Below are 21,655 nucleotides of genomic sequence, written 5' to 3' on the forward strand. Positions count from 1 at the left end.
AATGGACTAGTCACTACAATTGTCTGTAGTCTCTATACAGCTGAATCTTTGTCCAATAATGACTAACCATGCCATGTTTTGCACTTTGTCTCTGTGTGCGGACCACCATCTTGGTAGGGGAATGGGACTCATCTCTGAATTGCCCCCCTGATGCCTGGTGATCTGGTGAGTTGTGGGGGAATAATAATACATAATAATAATATTCAAGAGGCAGCAAGAGCAACAGAAGAAGCACAGATTATATCCACAGAATCAATAGAGGAAAAGGAGAAAAACAAACGGGAGATCCTTGCACTGCAGGTTCTCAGGTACAGCTTCTTCTCCAGTAAGATTTTCCTCAAGACTGCTTCCAAACATGTTATTCTGCTGAGATTCCACAAATCCTGTATACTTTCTATATTCCCATTAAGGATAACATGGATAATTATCCCATACAGAGTGACCGACTGTAAGGGCATATAATAGGCTCCTAAGCCACGTCCCATAATACTAAATAGAATAATCCAAAAAAATAAAAAAAGGGCCACTTGCGGACTTTAGAGGCACTGCAACAAAGATATCTTTAAAATCAATTTATTATAGAAATGTAAACCATTACATAGCAATTACATACATATTACTCCGCTGAGAATGCAAGACCCCCAAAGGGGGGTAGTTTTCTAGGCTGATTACAAAACTCTTCAAAAATTATTATTAAAATTTACACAAATTTACTCTATCCCGGTAAAGATATCAAAAGACATAAATCGAATGTTGATATGGGTAATCACATGATAGTTAATCTGTAGTTACTCGACATGTTTCGCGACAGTATCGCTTCTTCAGGAGTTACTTGAGGTATCGGCTACAGAGCAGAAAGTATGTCGGGATAGATGATGGTAACGCATGGAGCAACCATGTGTCAGGCAAGTCAGCAGGGGGATCCCATAAGGATGAAACAGCACTTGATAGTCCCTATAAAGGAGTTGTTCTCAAAATCTTCCAAAGATATAGGCTGTAAGATTGATGTAGATAAATATTTAAAGGTTTCAAAAATATCCACTCGGCCACAATGGTTGCTAAGCAGCATATATAAAACCTTGTTATGATACAGGCAAGGATGGAGCAATAGGGAGGATAGGGCCGATATAGTACACTACCTCAATTCCACAAAGTAGGAATAGCCCAGGCAGTTGGGGTAGTAGAGCTAATATGTCTCTAAACTTGAAGATTCAATTCACGTCCAGTTTTGCCCTGGACACCTTCTGTAGTGAGGCCCACCAAGGGTTGGCCTAGAGTTAGAGCTGCCCGGCTCCCTGGGACTGCCAGAGGATGATATGGGGGTCTTGCATTCTTAGCAGAGTAATATGTATGTAATTGCTATGTAATGGTTTACATTTCTATAATAAAGTGATTTCTTTGTTGCAATGCCTCTAAAGTCCGCAATTGGCCCTTTTTTTAAATTTTTTTGATTATTCTATATTCCTATTAAGACCATGCATATTTTGTTTTAGCAGACCATCAGTTTTTGAAATTCAAAATCACTTCTGTACAAGTGGTGTAACTACATAACAAGTGCAAATTGTGGATGTTAGTTTTTTTTTTAATATATAAAATTCCACCTGGCTCTTAAAAAAAGCAGCATGGTCTGTTATACTCACCTGATTTACACCTGTACCCAGGAAACTCACTCATTCACTGATGCAATGCTGCTCCTCTTCCAGGTTCCATGATGGCTAGTGTCCATTCTCCTGTGAGCCCTGTGTAGGGAGTAAAGCCTTGACATCTAGGGCTCATAGTAGAATGTTGCAGAGAGGGTCACTTACTGCATATTCTAAAATTGTCCCACACTGTGGGAAAACGAGGGCACAGAGGACCTGTGATGTCATCTGAACAGACCAAAAGACACTTGGAAAAGTGAGATGTACCATGGTACTCTAAGGAAGGGGGAACCTGAGCCTAGAGTTGGGCTTCAAGCAATTGGAAACTGTCCATACCTAAAATATGCTTTACATATTATTTCTATAATGGAAAGATTTATGTTCCGAATAATCCATCCTTTCTGGTTATATAAGTAAGTTATAGCCAGGGTTATCTCTCCTCAGGAACCTCTGGGATAAGTGAGAATGAGTGGCCTTGTGAAAAGGACGAATCATGTCTGAGGAGTTCTCTACAGGTGGAGAACAGGAGCTGAAGCTTCTTTTACTCATTTCATTCACATTTCATTCACAGGGAGTTGGTGTCTGTGTGCAGAAGGAGACCTTTTTGTTGAAGAGAGAATGTGTGTTACGTACAGGGGCGGACTGACCATTTGGAAACTCGGGCACTGCCTGAGGGCCCAGGGTCAGTAGGGGGCCCCATGAGATGCCCTTTTTTGAATTTGGGCAAGGACACAGGGGCCCCATGATCCCCTATTGCCCAGGGGCCCCATGAGTTGTCAGTCCGCCCCTGGTTACGTATCATTTTATTTGACTGCCAGAGTCATATACTGTCTGTTGTAACTACTCAAGATTCTCCATTTTATTCCTGTATACCTACACAAACAAAATGTAGAGGGAAAGCCAATTGGTTGGATGGTTGTTCAGTTGGTTAGTTAGGGCAACATAAGCAATTGTAAATAAAAAACAGAGCACAGCTCCCACTCTTCAGCTGATGGTAGGGGACAGGCTTTCTACTCAAGCTGTAGCTGTTTTAGCAGGACTTTGCACACCTTTTTCTATTCCCCTGGCAGATTTAAATTGAAAGTTAAGTTGGGTTTTAATGTACAATTGTCTATATTAAACTGTAAGTAATGACAATCTAACCATTGTTCACACAATCGCTGCACCTTGCTCCAGTAATGTAGAAAATGCTATACATTATACAACCTGTAAAATATATAAACTACATAGGAACATTTTCCACTTTAACTGATGTAGAACTTAAGAGCCGTTATTCTTATACAAATGCATTGAATGTCATGTAAGATTTAAATAAAGTTTATTACAGTGGATGAAAGGCTGAAGTGCGCTGCATTAACATTCTTGTGTAAAGACAAATCCTCATTGCACACGCAACTCATAAACCAGAGTTTAATAAAACAGACCACCAAAACCGAAATATACTCTAGATGTCATTGTATGAATTCTCAAAGACTTGCATGAATGCCTTAACTTATCCACCTGCTACAACATGTGTTTGATACTACCTAGTTACACAATGGGTTCAGCAGACCTTGGAAGCAGTATTGAAGGTCTAGTTAAAACTGAACTCTAAGTATGATTTTTATTGTATAGTTACAGTACATTGGTCCAGCTTGGACCAATGTGATGATGCATATCTCATACCTGAAGGATCGCCAATGAACGCTACTACAGCAATAGCAAAGATCTCCAGGATCCTGCACTGAGTGACTTCCCTTCTGCATAGTAACCAAAGAGGTCACTCGCTCAGCACTACCACCAATAACGGAATGCTTTGTATTTTTTATGAATACAAGGCATTCTCTGATTGGATAAAGAGAAGAGGTGGGGTGGTGATGTCACAATCTCCTGTTCATCCAATCAGTGAACGGCTTGTATTCATTGGAAAAAATACAAGGTGTTCTGTGAAATACGGCAGTGCCGAGTGAACAAATCCCTGTGGCTACTATGCCAAAGGGAAGCCAAAGGACCAAAAAGATTGTTGCTATCACTATAGCAGTGCTGACTACAATGATTTGCAGCTTCCACAGTGTTCTCTAAGATTATGAGATACAATGTGCATATTTACTTTGGTCCAAGCCGAACCAATGAAACTATAAAATAAAAATCATACCTAGAGTTCAGCTTTAACTTGCTTATGATCAAGCTCGGATGACACAGGGCTCAGGCAATATGTGAACATATGTACATGTAGTCATTTATTTATTTGTTTGTTTATTTATTTATTCAAGTATTACAGGTACTTATATAGCACTATCAATTTATGCAGCGCTTTACATATATTGTACATTCACATCATACCCTGCCCTCAAGTAGGTCCATAACTCACACACTTCATAAATACACATACTAGGGCCAATTTAGACAGGAGCCAATTCACCTACCAGCATGTCTTTGGAGTGTGGGAGGAAACCAGAGTACTCAGGTAAACCCACACAGGCACAGGGAGAACATGTAAACAGGCAGGTAGTGTTGTGGTTGGGATTCAAGCAGACAACCCCACATAAGCCCTAAAGTTATACAAAGCAAGATTCTGAGTGTCATTTATATTGGATTTACCAACAATAAACTGACCACTCTCAAGCAATCCATTTAGATAAATCCAGCTTTATGGTCCTACAAATTACATGGTTGTTTCTTAATATTTGTTGTAGTAGCCAATCAAAATCCAACACTGTGTGGCCTGCTTAGAGCAAAGTTGGTACGAATGATCAAAAAGTTGCAGTAATATGAGATAGATAATAAACTTACTTGATGTCTTCCCACACTTCTTCGCCATAGTTTCTTATCACCAACAATTCTAAGGCATGGTTGACAAACCCATACTAAAAACAAAGAAAGAGAAATGTGATATATAGAAACAAATGAACCTCACAAATACAAGATATTATAAATCGACAAGTGACTCAGCTCACCAGGCTGCATCTACAAATTCATCAATTCAGTATTCCTCTAAAAATAAACTCTGGGGGTTACAGCTAAAGACACAAACAGCTGAAATACACTGTTAGTTCTTGGTGACACTCTTGTGGTTCACACACACCTTTCCCACTACATATGCGGCAGGCTGACAACTCTTATTTCTTGTTGCAGGTTTGCAGTTTTCTGTTGTCACAAGCCTATTCTTTTTAAAGTGAATGAGACTGTCCACACTTCTGAGATCCTTCCTGTGCTCACCTTCTCTGATGAATTACCTTAACTCCTTGGCGCCAGAGGTACACAAATATGTGACCTCTTGGCGGCTGGGCCTTGACACTGAGGGGCCGCATATTTGTAAACAAATATGTGCCGGCATCTCCCAGCACAGTTACTAGCACCTCACGGAAAGCTCTCAATCTCTACTTGCGATCGGGAGCTTTCCGATCATGTGACTGCTGTGATAGCCAATCATGGTGGTCATATGACCCTAAACCCCGCCCCACCTTCCGGTATCAGAAACCCCTTAAAGGGCCGGGAGGCGCCAGCACTAAGGGGTTAAAGTAATTGTAAAGCTTCCCTTTTTTTCTTTAAAATAAGAAACATGTCATACTTACCTACTCTGTGCAAAAGGTTTTGTACAAAGCAGCCCCCATCTTCCTCTTCTCAGGTCCCCCACTGGCGCTCCTGGCTCCCTCTTTCAACCACCAAGTACCCTTACCAGAAGCAGCTTCCAATGGGGGCACTCATGCAGGCTCGCTCCCGACATACAACGTGGCTCGGCCCCATCCCCTGCTTTCTGCTCACAGGTTATGACTGAAAGCAGCAGGAGCCAATGGCTCCCACTGCTCTCAGCCAAGCCTGTGAGAGCCGGGAGACGGGGAGAGAAGCTGCTGCAGACATGTACAGCACTGGACCAAAATCAGGCTCAGGTAAGTATTTATGGAGGGTTGCAGGGGGAGCTGCACTTAAAAGGTTTTTTTACCCTAATGCATAGAATGCATTAAGGTAAATAAACTTTTACCTTTACAACCACTTTAACACCATCCTTTGTAACCACCGCATGAAAAAATGTTAAACTGACAGCACCGGGCAACGAATCAGAACTATGTTTGGCTCAGGATTCAGAAATCTAATTCTAAGGTCACGTACACATGAACATTTTTAAAGTAGCACTAGAGAGTAGAAGCATTTTTTTCCTTAATGTATTTACATCATTGATGTAAAAAAGCTTTTCTAACCACCTCTGCCCCCCTGTCCCCAAACATTTACCTGCTGTCCTTGTTGATGGTTCTTCCACAACCTGCTCTGTTGCAGAGGGTAGGGGTGTGAATGGCTCCCACAGCTCTCTGTTAGGAGCTAGGAAGAGGGAGCAGGTGTGTGGCTTGCCAGGCGCTGTGTGTTTCCATGGACAAACACAGCCCCAGCCAGGAATGTGCACACACAGGTGCCTCCTTTGCAGTTAGCTGTTTGCTAGGCAAAGGAGACATCTGCAAACTGGGGGATGGGGGAGGGAGCAATTTGGGGACTGGGTGCACAGCCAAGAATATGATTCTTAAGGAAGCAGTCTATACATTATGTGTAAGTCTGGACTTCCTGAACTAAAATTAAAGTAAAATGAAAGGGTTTAGTAGCAATTTAAGTCTTGGCTTACAAACAAAATCTAAAATTTCAGTTAGCAGTTATGAAACATTTACTATTAAACAGCTTTCTCGAAAAATGTAAAGCACCCTCCACCTCTTTTGTGGGAGTTAGGTACTGACTGTATTTTTAATAACCAGGTAGAAGGTTTTAGCAGGCATTTAGAAAATTTCAAGAGGTACTAAAGGTTCATATTTTCAGGTCAAACCTGTTGTACTTATCTGCTCTATGCAATGGTTTTGCACCCAGCAGCCCTGATCCTCCTCTTCTCAGGTCAGCCCCCCTGCTGCCTCCTCACTGGATGTGATTGACAGCAGCGGGAGCCAATGGCTGCTGTGTCTAAGCCAATGAGGAGGGGGAGACCCAGGAGAGCCCCTGCTCTTGTGCACATCGCTGAATTGGGATCGGGCTCAGGTAAGTACTGGGGAGGGAGGGTCAGATAGGGGAGTTGCACACTGAAGGTTTTTTGCCTTTGTACTTCAGCATTAGGGGGTATGGTATAAACCCTGGTTCACTAGAATGCGATCTGGGAAATCCACAATCTGCGTTGGTTTCCCACACTACATTCAAACCGCACTGCCCTTCTGATCTGCAGCAGGTGTCAGTGCAATGTTGACAACACCCCAAACGACACAGGTTGCATACGCATTTCGTTTGCTTGCACCAGATTGCATGGTACAAAACTACCGATTGCAGTGCATTCCCAACAGTAGTGCATACATGCCATGGGGTGCAATTTAAGAACATACAATGCACATTCCTAATTCCTAGTGCAATTCAATACATAGTGTGAACTCTGGCTGGTACAGTCCTGAATAAAGATGTATCCCTGTTAAAGCATCAGTGCCTGACGCTGACTGGTAGCTGATTGACAGCAGGATTTTGAGCACCCCGGTGCATTAAATGGGATGCCAGTACAGAGAAAGGGTTAGTTTACAATGTACTCAAATACTTACAATCACTGTTGACCAATTTTTCTTTTTCAGGGGGTAAAGACTCTTAAAGCTCATTTCACCCATAACTGATTGTTCAACATCTGGTAGATGCTGCAGCATAAACTAGGGACCCTGGTAGTGAGGTTCTTGTGCTTAAAGTGTACCTAGTGTCAGCCCTGCCCTGTTGACTTTTGCTATACTACCAAAACCCTCCCCCATCCTATTGTATGCAACAAAGAGACTAATCATTCTCTAGCTCCAAGATACCAACTGGAAAAGCTAATTAGACTCTCTGCGATAACACAGGAAATGTACACAGAATGCAGGACAGCTGTGAATTACCACCAGGATCAATAGGTACTTGCTTGCACTTATCAGACAGATATAACAAAATGTTCTCAATGTTATATTTACCAAAGCAAAAGCTAGCTAATAGGGCAGTTCATTGTTCAGGTTTTACATCCACTTTCCACTCCCAGATCTGCAAGCCTATTGAAACAACTACATTCATTTTCCCTGCTAGGTTGTCAATTACTTTTCTATTATGAAACATGAAATTGAAGGAGTGTGTGCACAGGAGCACCTATATTATTCAGGTAGCAGTTCACATGTGACCCAAATGTGGGTGAGAACAAACTGGAGAACTATGGCGGGGAGATGTTGAGGCTTGGTTTCTCAAGGAATAAATGTAGCCAGAGGGTGGATGAGCTTAGCACACTCCATCTATAAATGCACACAGGTTTTCTGATCAGGTCCACCTGTCAGATTTTCAGGCGAACTTGATTGGAAGCTCCATGGAGGCCGATGAAAACATTCATGAAAAGCATTTGTTTTCTTAATGAATGCAAAGCTTCTCTTATAGGACACAGTGAAGAACTGGGGCAGTGACATTCTCTGAATGGCAACCGTGCTGAGCAGCTAACCTCCCGTGTTGACAATGCACCAGACTGGCCTCTCATCACGAGACCAAGGAAGCAAGTGAAGTAATAGAGTGATTTCCACCTTCCGGGGTTATTGGGAAGATATAGTATATACATGGTTACGTTGAAGAACTTGTAACTACGTATAAAATATCCATACCTGGAATTCTTCTTTAACCACTAGACTACAGGGCACTTATACCCCCTTCCTGCCCAGGCCAATTTCCAGCTTTCGGCGCTGTCACACTTTGAATGACAATTTCACGGTCATGCAACACTGTACCCATATGAAATTTTTATCATTTTTTTGTGAAAGATAGAGCTTTATTTTGGTGGTATTTAATCACCTCTGGGATTTTTATTTTTTCTTAAACAAACCAAAAACCACTGAAAAGTTTGAAAAAAAAAAAGTTTTTTCTTAGTTTTTGTTATAAAATTTTGTAAATAAGTGATTTTTCTCCTTCACTGATGTGTGCTAATGAGGCTGCAGTGATGGGCACTGATAGGTGGCACTGATGAGGAGGCACTGGTAGGTGGCACTGATGGGCATTGACAGGCATCACCGATGGGCACTGAAAGGCAGCACTGATATATGGCACTGATAGGTGGCACTGGCTGGCACTGACAGGCGGCACTGACTGGCACTGTTAGGTGGCACTGACTGGCACTGTTAGGCGGCACTGATAGGCAGCACTGACAGGCACTGCTAGGCGGCACTGACTGGCACTGATAGGCGGCACTGACTGGCACTGATAGGTGGCACTGATTGGCATTGATAGTTGGCACTGACTAGCACTGATGGGTGACACTGAAAGGCAGCTCAGATGGGCACTGATATGTGGCATTGATGTGCACTGGTAGGCACTGATATGTGGCATTGATGTGGCACTGATGGGCACTGGCAGGTGGATGGATGAGCACTGAGAGCTGGCACTGCTGGACACTGACAGGTGGCACTGCTGGGGCTACACTGATCATCAGGGCACACTGATCATCAGTGCCCTGATGATAAGTGTACATGTCCCCTCCGAGGAATGCCGATTACTGGCTCTCCTCTCCTCACGAGCTGTCAGCGTGACATCTCGTGAGGAGAGAAATGCCGATAACCGTCATTTCCCTGTTTACATGCAATCAGCTGTGATTGGACACAGCTGATCACATGACCGAGCCGACATCTTCGGCTCTTTCCGTGGATCAGTGATCCGCTGTGTCCAAGGGACACAGCGCACCGCCGATCGGTGCGCTGTGCGCTCCCAGAGCCGCGCATGCGCGGTGAGAATGGGAGGATGTCATATGACGTCCACCCAGAACGAGAGAACCGCCTTGCATCCGTCATTGGACTATATGGCGGGCGGGAGGCAGTTAAACATCTAATTGAATCAAATGAAAAAAAAAATACATGACCCAAACAATAAAATGTATAAGTGTCAGGATAAATGTTTTAATAAAAAATACTGTAAAGTATGCGGTTGCAGAAAAAAAGGTAGCAAACATACAATTAAAATCTCTCTTTTATGCAACAGTACATGAGTTGTTTTACACCTGTTAGTGCTTGGTCTTCTGTGAATGCGCACAAAGACACAATATACACAGTACAATACCCCTCTGTATTCAATTCAATGAGGTTATGATTCCAAATTAAGGCCTTTACAGTCTGCTTTATTGTTAGCCATGTGAACTTGGTCCAGTTTTTTTCCTACAATATGCATTAAAATACTGTGTGCTCTTGGTGGTTAGGCAGGCCCAAAAAACATTTAAGATAATTACATTTTATTTTAGGCATGTAAACGGGGGTGCAGCGCTAAGGACTCAGTAAATATAAAATTCAAAAAATATATAAAATTCAATAAATATAAAATATCTCCAATAAATAGTTCATAAATATACAGTAAAGATAAAAAACAGTTCATAAAGTGACTCTTGTGCTCCTGTTATAGTGCATTTAAGTAATATTCTGCCGCTTCCATACCATCCTTGTGTGCTATATTACTGAATAGCGATGAAACGTCAGCAGTAACCAAAAAAGTATCAGAGATAGTGGAGATATTTTTGATGTCATTCAGAATTTGTTTCGTGTCTCAAGGAAAAGCAGGTGTTTGTGATACTAAAGGTTGTAGGAAGTAATCAATATACTCTCCTACTTTAGAGCATAGAGTGCCTATGCCGCAGACTATAGGTCTCCCCGGTGGATGGGTAGGGTTTTTGTGAATCTTTGGGAGAATGTAGAGAACTGGTAGCTTTGGAGCCACATATTGAAAATCCTCAGATCAAACTGCCTCAGGACGGACCCCTGTATCCATAGAAGGAATTAGGGAGTAATACCAGTTTAACCCCTTGAAGGGAACTCTGGCGGATGTGGATCATCCATAAAGCCCATATGGATCATGTCTGATGACCTACCATCCCTTAGAGGAAAGACCACCTAGTTCCTGACCCATTACTGATGACATCTGGAATATTGATTTAAAGGCGCATTTTATATGCGCGTCCAGTGAGTGTGCATTACCTACAAAATCACTGCACGGACACCGGTTCTTACTATAACAGGAGCACTAGAGTCACTTTATGAACTGTTTTTTTTATCTTTATATTTATGAACTATTTATTAGAGATATTTTTTATTTATTGAATTTTATATTTACTGAGTCCTTAGCGCTGCACCCCCGTTTACATTACTATTCTAGTATTTTTTGGTTTACCATTGTGCATTAGCTGCTTTCACTTTAGCGCGCTCACTAGCTCTTATATTTTAATTTTAGGCATGCCTTGGCTTAGCTAGTGCATGTTTGGACACTGAAGTGTGCATTCAGTAAACAGCAATTGTTAGTAAATTCAGTACATACATGTTGTAGCTTGTATGTGCCATAGCAGACACTTAGCAAATTCCACAAGCATAGAATTTTCTAGTTTGCGCAACATTGAGTGCTACTACACACACATATCCATTAGTAAGTCAAGATTAGACAATGACTACTGTTCAAATCAAGGCTTGTAATAACTAGTCCAAATGAACAACCAATGCTAGAGCCACAGATTGGTTACTAAAAACCCTAGGCTGAGATGACAGGGGGTTTACTACTCTCTAATTTCTGCAATAGCAGCCTACTCTGGGTGGAAGAGAGCATGGAGAGGGGATGTCTTCTGAGAACATGGTTCCTCTCAGTGCAGAGTGCCCTACTTCCTGTAATATCTTGTCATGTAACATATCCATGACTAGAAATAGGAAAAAAGGAGAGGCTAGTGAGAACATGGAGGTTAGGGAGAGCAACTCCAGCCCCAGAGTTTCCTTGCAAAGCTCCAAAAAGTCCCATCTGACCATCTGAGCCTTCAGGTCCCCTTCCCTGTAAAGCCAATCAGGACCCTTTAGCAAAATGCACCTCAATGAGACCGACCCATGACTCCCTTATCGCACTGACTCTGATGCCAATGCGCCCACCTTAGACTGATACAACCCATGCAGTGGCATTTTTTCTCCCCCTGACACCAACAAAGCAGCATTTTTCCACACTGACACTCATGCAGCTGCATTTTCTCCCTCTAGTAACACCATGGATGTAGGGCCATTTATTCCTTCCACTGGCATCGAGGCAGGGGCATTTTCTTAATTCACTGATATGAAGTGACATTTTGTTCCTAACACCCATGTCAAGGCATTTCTTCCTTTGCCAATGATAGCTCCATATTATTATTGTAGGGCAGTATGTGTACAGCTAAAAATTCTTCAATTCCCTGTGGTGTGCCACAACCATCACACAGGTTTTGGTGTGGCATGTTGCACCTACCACCTGCTCTGCCTGGTGGGGAGAAGGCACAATTTGGCATCTTTGCTCTGGTCACTCGATGATCTTGTCTGGCACCTCTGGATTGACACAGGTGAGCTAGACCAAACACATGATGAGAACTGAGGGTTTCTTTTGTTCTGTTTTTCTAAAACCCTACTTTTACATTCCCCGATGATACATTTAAAAAAGGCAAATTGCTATGCTAGTTTAATAAATGTCTAATAAATGTTTGCCAATGATCCATGCACATGTTCAGCATGGCATTTCAGAAGACTCAATTCAACATCTAAGGGCCCTGTCACACCACTTGCAGTATGACCCATGCACATCTTCAGCAGGAAAGTCCAGAAGACTAAGTTCCAACATCTAACAGCCCAGTCACACAACTTGCATTATGATCCATGCACATCTTCAGCATGGAGGTCCATAAGACTCAAGTCAAACATCTAACAGCCCAGTCACACCACTTGCATTATGATCCATGCACATCTTCAGCATGGAGGTCCATAAGACTCAAGTCAAACATCTAAGGGCCCGTTCACACCACTTGAAGCATTTCCCGCATTCCACAGGAACATGCTGCTATCTGCACACATGCACTGTTGATGTTAATGGAACCCCATGCATTTAGCAAATGTATGTGCCTTTTTGGCCACCAAAACAAATGGTATTGTAATAACATGCAGTTTGGTGAGACGTGCTTTAAAAAATCATGCCTTCTGAACTTGTGTGGGTTCCCACGCATTTGGTAGCCCACTAAATGAATGGTCTGTCAAAAACATACCACGCGGGAACATTCAAAAATGTGCGTGAATTATGGTGTGAACCAGTCCTAATGCCAGAAATGTTTTTTTTAGTTGTAGATTGGGGAAGGGTTAGAACTCCTAGGTCTTTATTAATGTCTGTGTTTCCATTGGAAAGATTTGTCCTTTCTATTTGTCCTTGTGACCATTATCTGTGGGACAATAAATGAAGGTAAATACAAAATTTGATTTCAAAAGAGTTGGTAAGGGGACAACTGTTCTGGTAACAACTATGGAGCAGGAGATATCCCCTCACTTTGGGGAGCTTTCTCCTCACTTTCTGTTGTGGCTTCAGAACATGAAATATAGAGAAATGTTTCCAATGACACACAGACAGTAAAGAAGAAAAAAAACAAACATATCCTACTGTATCCAAAATTAAAACAAATGTTTTGGGTTTAGATAAACTTTAAGGGCCAGTTCATACCAGAAGGTGGTGTGGCTAAGGCATGTTCTGTGCACTGCATTCAAAATGCACTACCTCTGTGATCTGCTGTGGTTGTTAACAGCACCCCAAACACAGATCGGTCACGAGATTGCAAGGTACAGCAGTACCATGAGATTTAGTGTGGAGTGTTTTTCAAAAGTAGCGAATGCACTACTTTTTGTATGTTCCGTTGTGGTTTGCAGCCCACTCAAATGAATGAAATGCCAAATCGTGCTGCAGGGGAACGCACAGGAATCGCACAGGAACGCAGACTGTGTTCCTGTGTGATTCTACTGTGAACCGGCCCTAAGGGCTCTTGTTCATAGTCTCCAAACACCAAGTGTTTAGGCTTCTTTTACTGATCTGAATGCAGCCCATTGCTTTCAGGTAAACTACTGCTGCAATTTGATCAGTAAAAAAAAACAAAGATCTGTGTTAATAGTTAGTATCTTCCACACGTATGCATGAACAGGCACGAGTATGTGCTTAAAATACACCTCCCCCTTGAAAAGAAGATCTTCTTTGAATATTTGGCATTCTGGGAGCTAGAAGAAACTTTACGTCTGTATATGCACACACCATATGGACCGGTTCTCAGGAACTTTCTGCAAAGAAGATCTGGTATTCTGTATATCATCATTGTGTTGAGTAGGGAGCATGTATTGGGCATTCACTGCAACTGCACCTGTTTTTACTATTCCTTTCAACAAGAATAGGGAGTGTCTTGTTAATAAAGATTCTCCATCTGCCACTGCAAAGCCATTTTAGCTTCCGGAAGAACACCAGTGAAGGTCTCCTCCATTCTCCCTTTGATACACATATATTTGTAAGCTCATGTGTTTTGTTTGTTAAAGTCATGTATATATCCAGATCACATTTATGTATTTATTGTGGTTTGTAGGTAGCTGTTAGTGAGAAACATATTGACAAGCATAATATAACTTCAGTTTACGTGATTGTATTGCAGTTTTACAGAACTATTCATAGAAGCAAATTCAGTTTTGGAATGCAACACAATGCTGCTTCTGTCAGTTTTGTTAGCTAGCTGTTGGCTAACCATTAGTAGGACAGCACATCTGGTGTTCATATATCAGTACCAAGTGCAAGCACCCTAAACACTGACAATTTAAAAAAAACAAAAACCACCTGTGTTTTAAGAGAACAATGACATCAGTCTTGAATATTCACAGATACTAAATACTATAAAACATTAATTTAATATGTTTGGTTCTAAGACAGTTATAACTCTTACTATACACAATTGATTTGCTTTTATCCTCTGTTGGTAACACAAACCTTCTGTTACTGTGATGTTACCGACTCCCATTTTCAGACATTGACATGCTGAAGCTAAATTGTTTAAAACAGGGGTGTCCAACCTGTGGCCCACAACAGCTTGAATGCAGCCCAACAGAAAATCATAAACGTGCTTAAAAACTTGATTTTTGGGGAGAATATGTTTGTAAAAATGTGTTTACACTTAGCGAACACATGCAGCCAAATAAATATTTGACACTGTCTCTTTACTGGACTTTTATACGTTTTTTATTCCCAAAGAAAAATATCCTACTCTTCACAATCACACCTTATTCATGTCATCAATTTTCGGGAACACCAACACCGGCAACTATTTTCAAGGATGAAGCACACAAAGGACAAAATTAGAACCAAAATATCTGATGAGCACCTTGAGAAGCCACTGAGAATTGCTACTACATCCATCCAGATATTGATGTGTTAGTTTATAAAAAAACAGTGTTAAATATCGCACTGGTTTTATGTTGCCCTTTTTTACTATTAGAAAATTACCCCAAAAAATGAAGTTTTATTACTTAGATAGGTACATTATCTATATCAGTAATCGTTAACTTGTGATCTGTCCAACTTTTTCTGCCCATCAGCTATCCTTATTGTTAGTATATTTTATGTGCGGCCCAAGACAATTCGAATTCTTCTTCCAATGTGGCCCAGGAAAGTCAAAAGGTTGGACACCCCTGGTTTAAAGTAATCACTATGCCCTGTGATTAGGCACTGCTGTGTCACACATTTCACAGAATCTGCCTTATGGACTACTGAGTTGCTGAGAGGAGAAGTTTCAGGAGGCGGAGTCATTCTAGGAATCACTGATTGTAGGCAGCAAGGTACCATGTGAAATGTAGTCCTTAGAAATTGAAAGAATAGAGGAGAAACTGCAAAGCATGCAAGGAATCTAGAAAGTTGGTAAAGAGATGGCCAGCAGACAGGCAGAGGTCATAACATAAAAAGGAGAATTTTAAAGTACATTTATTTTGAATTATCAATAATAAATATTGTTTGTATTGCTATTACAATACTGATGTTATAAAATGAAGGTGTATGATGTGAAAACACAACCCCAGTTCCAAAAAAGTTGGCATGCTGTGTAGAATCTATATAAACCTGTATTTTATTCCCAATAGAAAATATATCAAATGTTTAAACTGAGAAAATGTACCATTTTAAGACAAAAATGAGGTAACTGAAATTGATGGTAGCAACTCAAAAAGTTCGGACAGGCCCATGATCACCATGGTGTAGAATCTTCTCTTCTTTTAACAACACTCTGTAAAGTCTGGAAACTGAGGAGACCAGTTGATGGAGTTTTGGGAGAAGAATGTTGTCCCATTCTTGCCTGGTATAGGCTTCTAACTGCTCAACAGTCCTGGGTAGTCTTTGTTGTATTTTTCATTTCCAGATTCACCAAATATTTGATGAAAGGTCTGGACTGCAGACAGGTCAGCGAAACACTCAGACTCTTCTACTACAAAGCCATGCTGTTATCATAGGTACAGTATGCAGCTTAGAATTTTTCTGCTGAAATATACAAAGCCTTCCCTAAAAAAAGATGTCGTCTGGGTGAGAGCATATGCTGCTCCAAAACCTGGATATACAGTATCTTTCAGCACTGATGTTGCCTTTCCTGATGTGCAAACTGCCCATTCCATACACACTAATGTACCCCATACCATCAGAGATGCAGACTTTTGACTAAGCACTGATAACAAGCCGGAATGTTCATCTCCCCTTTACTCTGAAGGATGTGGCGCCCATGATTGCCAATAAGAACGTCAAATTTCAAAACATCTGACCATAAAACAGTTTTCCACTTTGCAACAGACCATTTTAAATGAGCTTTGGCCCAGAGAAGACTAAAGAATTTCTGGATCATGCTCACATATGGCTTTTTGAATGATTGAGCTTTAACTTGCATTTTTGGATGGCACAGTGAACTTTGTTCACAAACAGCGATTATTGGAAGTATTCCTGAGCCCATGCAGTGATGTACAAAATTATGCCTGTTTTTAATGCAGTGCTGTCTGAGGGCCTGAAGATCACAGGCATCCAATATTGCATTTCAGGCTTATCCATTGTGCTCAGAGATTTCTCCAGATTTTCTGAATCCTTTGATGATCGTATGTACTGTAGATGATGATATATTTAGAGTGTTTGCAATTTAACATTGAGGAGTATTTATACTGAAATGTTTCAACAATTTTTAGACGCAGCTTTTCGTACATTGGTGAACCACTGCTCATCTTTACTTAGACTCTCAGACTCTCTAACATGCTCTTTTTATACCCAACCATGTTAGTGGCTTGTTGCCAATTAACCTAATTAATTTTGAAATGTTCTTCCAGCTCTTCTTTGTTATAGCACTTACTTTGCCAGCTTTTTGTTGCCTTGTCCTACCTTTTTTGAGATGTGCTGCTGCCATCGATTTCAAAATTGCTTATTTGTTTTCTTGAAATGGTACATTTACTCAGTTTAAACATTTCAAAAGTTTTTCATTTTCTATTGTGAATAAAATAAGGGTTTATGAGACTTACAAATAATTGCATTCTGTTTTTATGTAGATTTTACACAGCGGCCCAACTTTTTTTGAATCGGGGTTGTAGATTTCCTTTACTATGGGCAACAAATTCATCCTTCCTTCCCTCCACATTTGTAGAAAGCTTGTTGAATTCTGTCATCTACACACATGAATTGCAAATCTGGCATACATTTGAAAAAATATCTGTGGAGTGATACAATGTACTGTGTTTTTTCAGCAATATTAGTGTTAATATAAACTATATCACTGAATACCCATGCCTGAGAAATACCTTAATGCCCCAATTAGATCTACTGTACGTGTGTGAGGGTATTGGTAATTTTTTGCAGCCCTAAGCATGTGCATTTTCATGCGTCCACATTTGTTTGCTTTGTGCACTGACATAGGTCTTGATGCAGGTTTTCAATATGTTTTTTTTTTCCATTTAGAATTTGTAATGGAAGAGGGTTAATAGTCATTGACCAAGATCTAATAATACCTGTTGCCAATGAAGAGAAGCGCATGTTATATGTGTTTTAATGTGCTGCCATTGACATCTATGGGCCTGCACTGTGGCACTGAGATAGGAGCAGACATATCTATCTGGTTTATTAGGGGAACCATGCCAAGCATTTTAGCACATCAAAAGCAGAACTAAGGTCTGTAATACTTGCCTCTGGTTCAAGGGTCCAATCCCTACGAGGTTCAACGCCAGCATCATCACCTTCTCTCGGGCTTCTTTTGGGTGCTGGTCTTCAGCAGCCTTGATTGGCTGGCGTGGGAAAGTGTAACTTCTATGCATGGACTGAGAATGTACCCTGAACGGTACATGCGCAGCTCAGTGTACATTTAATTAAGACTGCAAGCAGACAGGTAAGTTGCTTTTATTGCAGAGACACTGAATGTCTCTTCTGCCATTGAAAGAAAAATGTGGGAATGCAAAAAAACAAGCATACATATTCACCCCCATGCTGCAGCATTAGTCCGATGCTGCAGCTGTCCCCCACTGGCTCTAGGCCTGAAAACTGAACAATCACATGGCCACTAATCACTCAGTTCTCAGCCTTCCCGGAGCAGAGAGTCACTGGGGAGCTGGGCTGGGAAGGGTGTGGAAGTGGCTGGCTCAGGCTCTTGGCAGTGTGCTGAGAGGCTGCGCCAGCTCTCAATCAGGCATCAGAATGGATCCCAACATTATTGTTGGAATCCCTCCACAGCCTAGACCAGCTTGTGAGGTCAGCTGGTCTAGCACTCCTGTGATCCAGAAGAGAAGTATGCCCAACAAAGCTTTGGCCATACTTCTCTTTTAATGGTACTCCTACACACTTTGATAAATGATTGATTTATTTTCCAATCAAACTCTCCCGATAGGAATAATCAATATATAGCATACAACTAATTAATTTGATGATGTGCAATATAATCGCAAATTATTGATCACATCTCTGATCAATGCAGAGGGGTTGATTTCCTAAAATTGAAGAATACAAAATCTGGTGCAGCTGTGCATGGTAGCCAATCAACTTCTAACTTCAGCTTGTTCAATTAAGCTTTGACAAAAAAACCTGGAAAAGGGGCATCACATGGTGAGGGTTGGTGGCCCCCCATTATAATTACCCTGGAGTATTTCCTCCATTAAAATTACATATCCCCCATCATAAATACCCCACTCCACCACTATAATTACCCCATGGTACTTCCCCCTGCCCCCGTCACATTATAATGACCCTGTAATTCCTCTCCCACCCCATTATAAATTACCCCAGACTCCCCTGTCCTGTTGTAATTGCCCCACAAAACCCGATTACAATACCTCATCTGTTACATATAATTCCCCTGCAGCCCCCCCTTCAATTATATTTACCCTACACCCACATAATTATAATTCCCCTGCAGCCTCCCCCCTTCAGTTGTAATTCTCCTGTACCCCACAATCTCACATTGCAAACAATTCTCCTGCACTCCTCTCCCACAGGAGGGTCTTTCACTTCTCCCACAGGCCGCCATCACTCCATCCAGCTCCAGCTAGTAAACAACTGCTCATTACCAGGACAACCGAGGAGCACACACGCTGCATGATGACGTCACTACATCCAGAAGGAGGCGCGAGCCGCACTTGTCCTGCAGTTGGGGAGGAGAGGCGGGGCAGGCAGAGAACCGAATATTCATGTTCTCCCTAGTCTGGTGTTGTCACCTCATTCCAGTCATAGCCCAGAATATACCTACTTGATGGTGTCATCGCTTTGGTGGGTGTCACCCTGGTGCGGTCCACTCTACCATAGCCATGCCACTGCCTGGAAGCTGATTGGTTTCTATGCAGAGCTGCACCAACTTTTGCACTCTCCTGTTTTAGTAAATCAACCCCAAAGTGATCCATAATTTTCTGCCTTGGCTCACTCAGTTTGATTGCATCTGATCTAAATTGAGTATAAATCAATTGGAAGGGAAATTATGTCTACTCCACAGTTTGCTGATTCAATACTTTTTATTGGATTAGACATTGAATGGATAATAAAATCGAAGAGTCCACCGTAAGAGCCTTCCTGGATTTTTTTTTTTTTATAATTTAGGCTTTGGTTCCAACTTTCATGTTTTCAAAACAAGAACTTCCAATTGCCATTCCCCATGTTTAAATATTTTAAAAGTGTCCTGGACCAGTCTTCTTTCATGGTGGCAGAAAATAAACGGACGCATTTGAGCTTGGGGCCTTCCCGAAACTGACAATCTGAGCTCATGCACTGACGTAAACAGTTGTGACTGCGTCCCCAATTATTTACGTTGAAGATGAAGCTTAGCCATCTTCCCAGCATATTCCTGCCTGACATTGGATGAAACAGCCGGGAAATGGGAGAAGCGATTCATCGGATGACTATTACACACTTGGTAGGGTTCTGGGTTTTACTAGATCTGTCTAGCTGGATGAAAGGGGGGGGGGGGCATTGTTTATGACAGTTAATGCTAGAAATGTTGCTTAATTATGAGACAAAGAAATTACAGAAAGAGCAAAAGAGAGGAGAAGAAACAGAGGAAGCAATAATGTCGCCTGCAGGACTGCAGAAAGGGAAAATCCTTTAAGGAATGATGTGAAACACCCACCCGCGTTGGTTGTACTGTGCACTATTCTTTATTAGCTGTCATCACACCATCTGAATACATGGATGTGAAGCTGCTGATCCATACAGAACCATAGCAAGAACAACCCAGTTGTTAATGTGAAGCCATTGCATCCTGGAAATGATATATAATATACCCAATATACAAATATATTAATGACATATAATATACCCAAGGTACGGAATAACAATAAAATAATGACATATAATATACCCAAGGTACAGTATAACAATAAAATAATGACATACCCAGGGTACACTGTAATAGTATAATGATGTATAATATATCCAGGGTGCAGTATAAAAATGCACTGATGATATAGGATATACCCAGGGTGCAGTGTAATAACATGATATATAATATACCCAGGGTGCAGTATAAAAATGCACTGATGATATAGGATATACCCAGGGTGCAGTGTAATAACATGATATATAATATACCCAGGGTGCAGTATAAAAATGCACTGATGATATAGGATATACCCAGGGTGCAGTGTAATACCATAATAATGATACATAACATACCCAGGGTGCACTGCAACAATCTAATAGTGAAATCATCATATCCACTTACCATCCTGCCAGCTGCTCTGCCCTGCCCAGCGAATGGAACAGAAAGAGTTACTTAGTGACAGCGTCTGCAGCGCTAATGAAGCTTAGGGAAGCTGCAGAACAGACCCGGACACGTCGCCCCGCCTTTGATTGACAGGCAGCGGTCCACAGCCAATGGCGGAGCGCCCTGTGCGGGCTCTCGCCCAATCCCAGGGCTGATGTTGGTTAGTGTTGAGCGGAGGATGCCTGACATAACAATGAGCGCAGTGAGCGGGGAATCATCGTCTTCTCTTGTTGCTGCAGCAACGGCAAAGTCACATTCAAGTGCTGGGAAATCATACTGCTGTGCTGCAGTGAGGGAGGCAGGGGGTTAAAAGCAGGCTGGCTGTCGTGTAGCGGATCACATAGGAAGAGATGAGGGTATTTATCATAGTGAGCCAGGGAAGGCAATGTACATGTGTGTTCTTTCATAGAGACTACAACTGTAAAAGGGGGCAATTGGGCTGTTGCTTGACAGACAGTAGAACATGCAGAAATGTAAAATTAGGAGGGGTGGGAAGTATCTATTTATATATATCTATATCCAGTGGCGTCCCGAGGCGGGGGGGGGGTGCAGCCCACTCCGAGTGACACTGACTGCATGGGGTGTCACCGGACCCATTTCCATGAAAAGGTAAGTTGTAAAGCAAGCCGACGATCCCCACAGGATGGATCCGATCCATCCTGCGGGGATCGTCGGCTTTCTCTACTCAACTTACCTTTTCATGGAGCTGGTCCAGTGTCACTCTGTATAGGTTGCATGCCAACGATCCCCGCAGGATGGATCGGATCTGCAGATTGGGGAGTATAATTGATCAGACTCCGATCCATTATGCTTAATCCGCAGATCCGAACCATTCTGCGGGGATCGTCAGCATGCACCCTATACGGGGTGACACCGGACCAGCTCCACGAAAAGGTAAGTTGTAAAGAAAGCCTGACGATCCTCGCAGGATGGATCGGATCTGCGGATTGAACATAATGGATCAGAGTCCAATCCATTATGCTCAATCTGCAGATCCGATCCATTCTGCAGG

General features: G+C 41.9%; 1 protein-coding gene across 1 annotated transcript in view; it reads right to left on the reverse strand.

Moving 5' to 3' along the window:
- GUCY1B1 (guanylate cyclase 1 soluble subunit beta 1) overlaps positions 1 to 20,751 on the reverse strand; it is a 72,301-nt gene extending 51,550 nt beyond the window's left edge. The window contains exons 1-2 of the mRNA XM_089670418.1: positions 20,602 to 20,751; positions 4,413 to 4,486 (exon numbers count right to left, since the gene is read on the reverse strand). Of these exons, the coding sequence (XP_089526544.1) occupies positions 4,413 to 4,486; positions 20,602 to 20,604 (77 nt within the window). The 5' untranslated portion in view covers positions 20,605 to 20,751. The remainder of the gene's footprint in view (positions 1 to 4,412; positions 4,487 to 20,601) is intronic.
- Between the last annotated feature and the right edge of the window lie 904 nt (positions 20,752 to 21,655).

The sequence above is a fragment of the Staurois parvus genome, unplaced genomic scaffold, assembly GCF_062004578.1.
Source record: "Staurois parvus isolate SC_StPar_1 unplaced genomic scaffold, SC_StPar_1.0 ptg000090l, whole genome shotgun sequence".
Lineage (NCBI taxonomy): Eukaryota > Metazoa > Chordata > Amphibia > Anura > Ranidae > Staurois > Staurois parvus.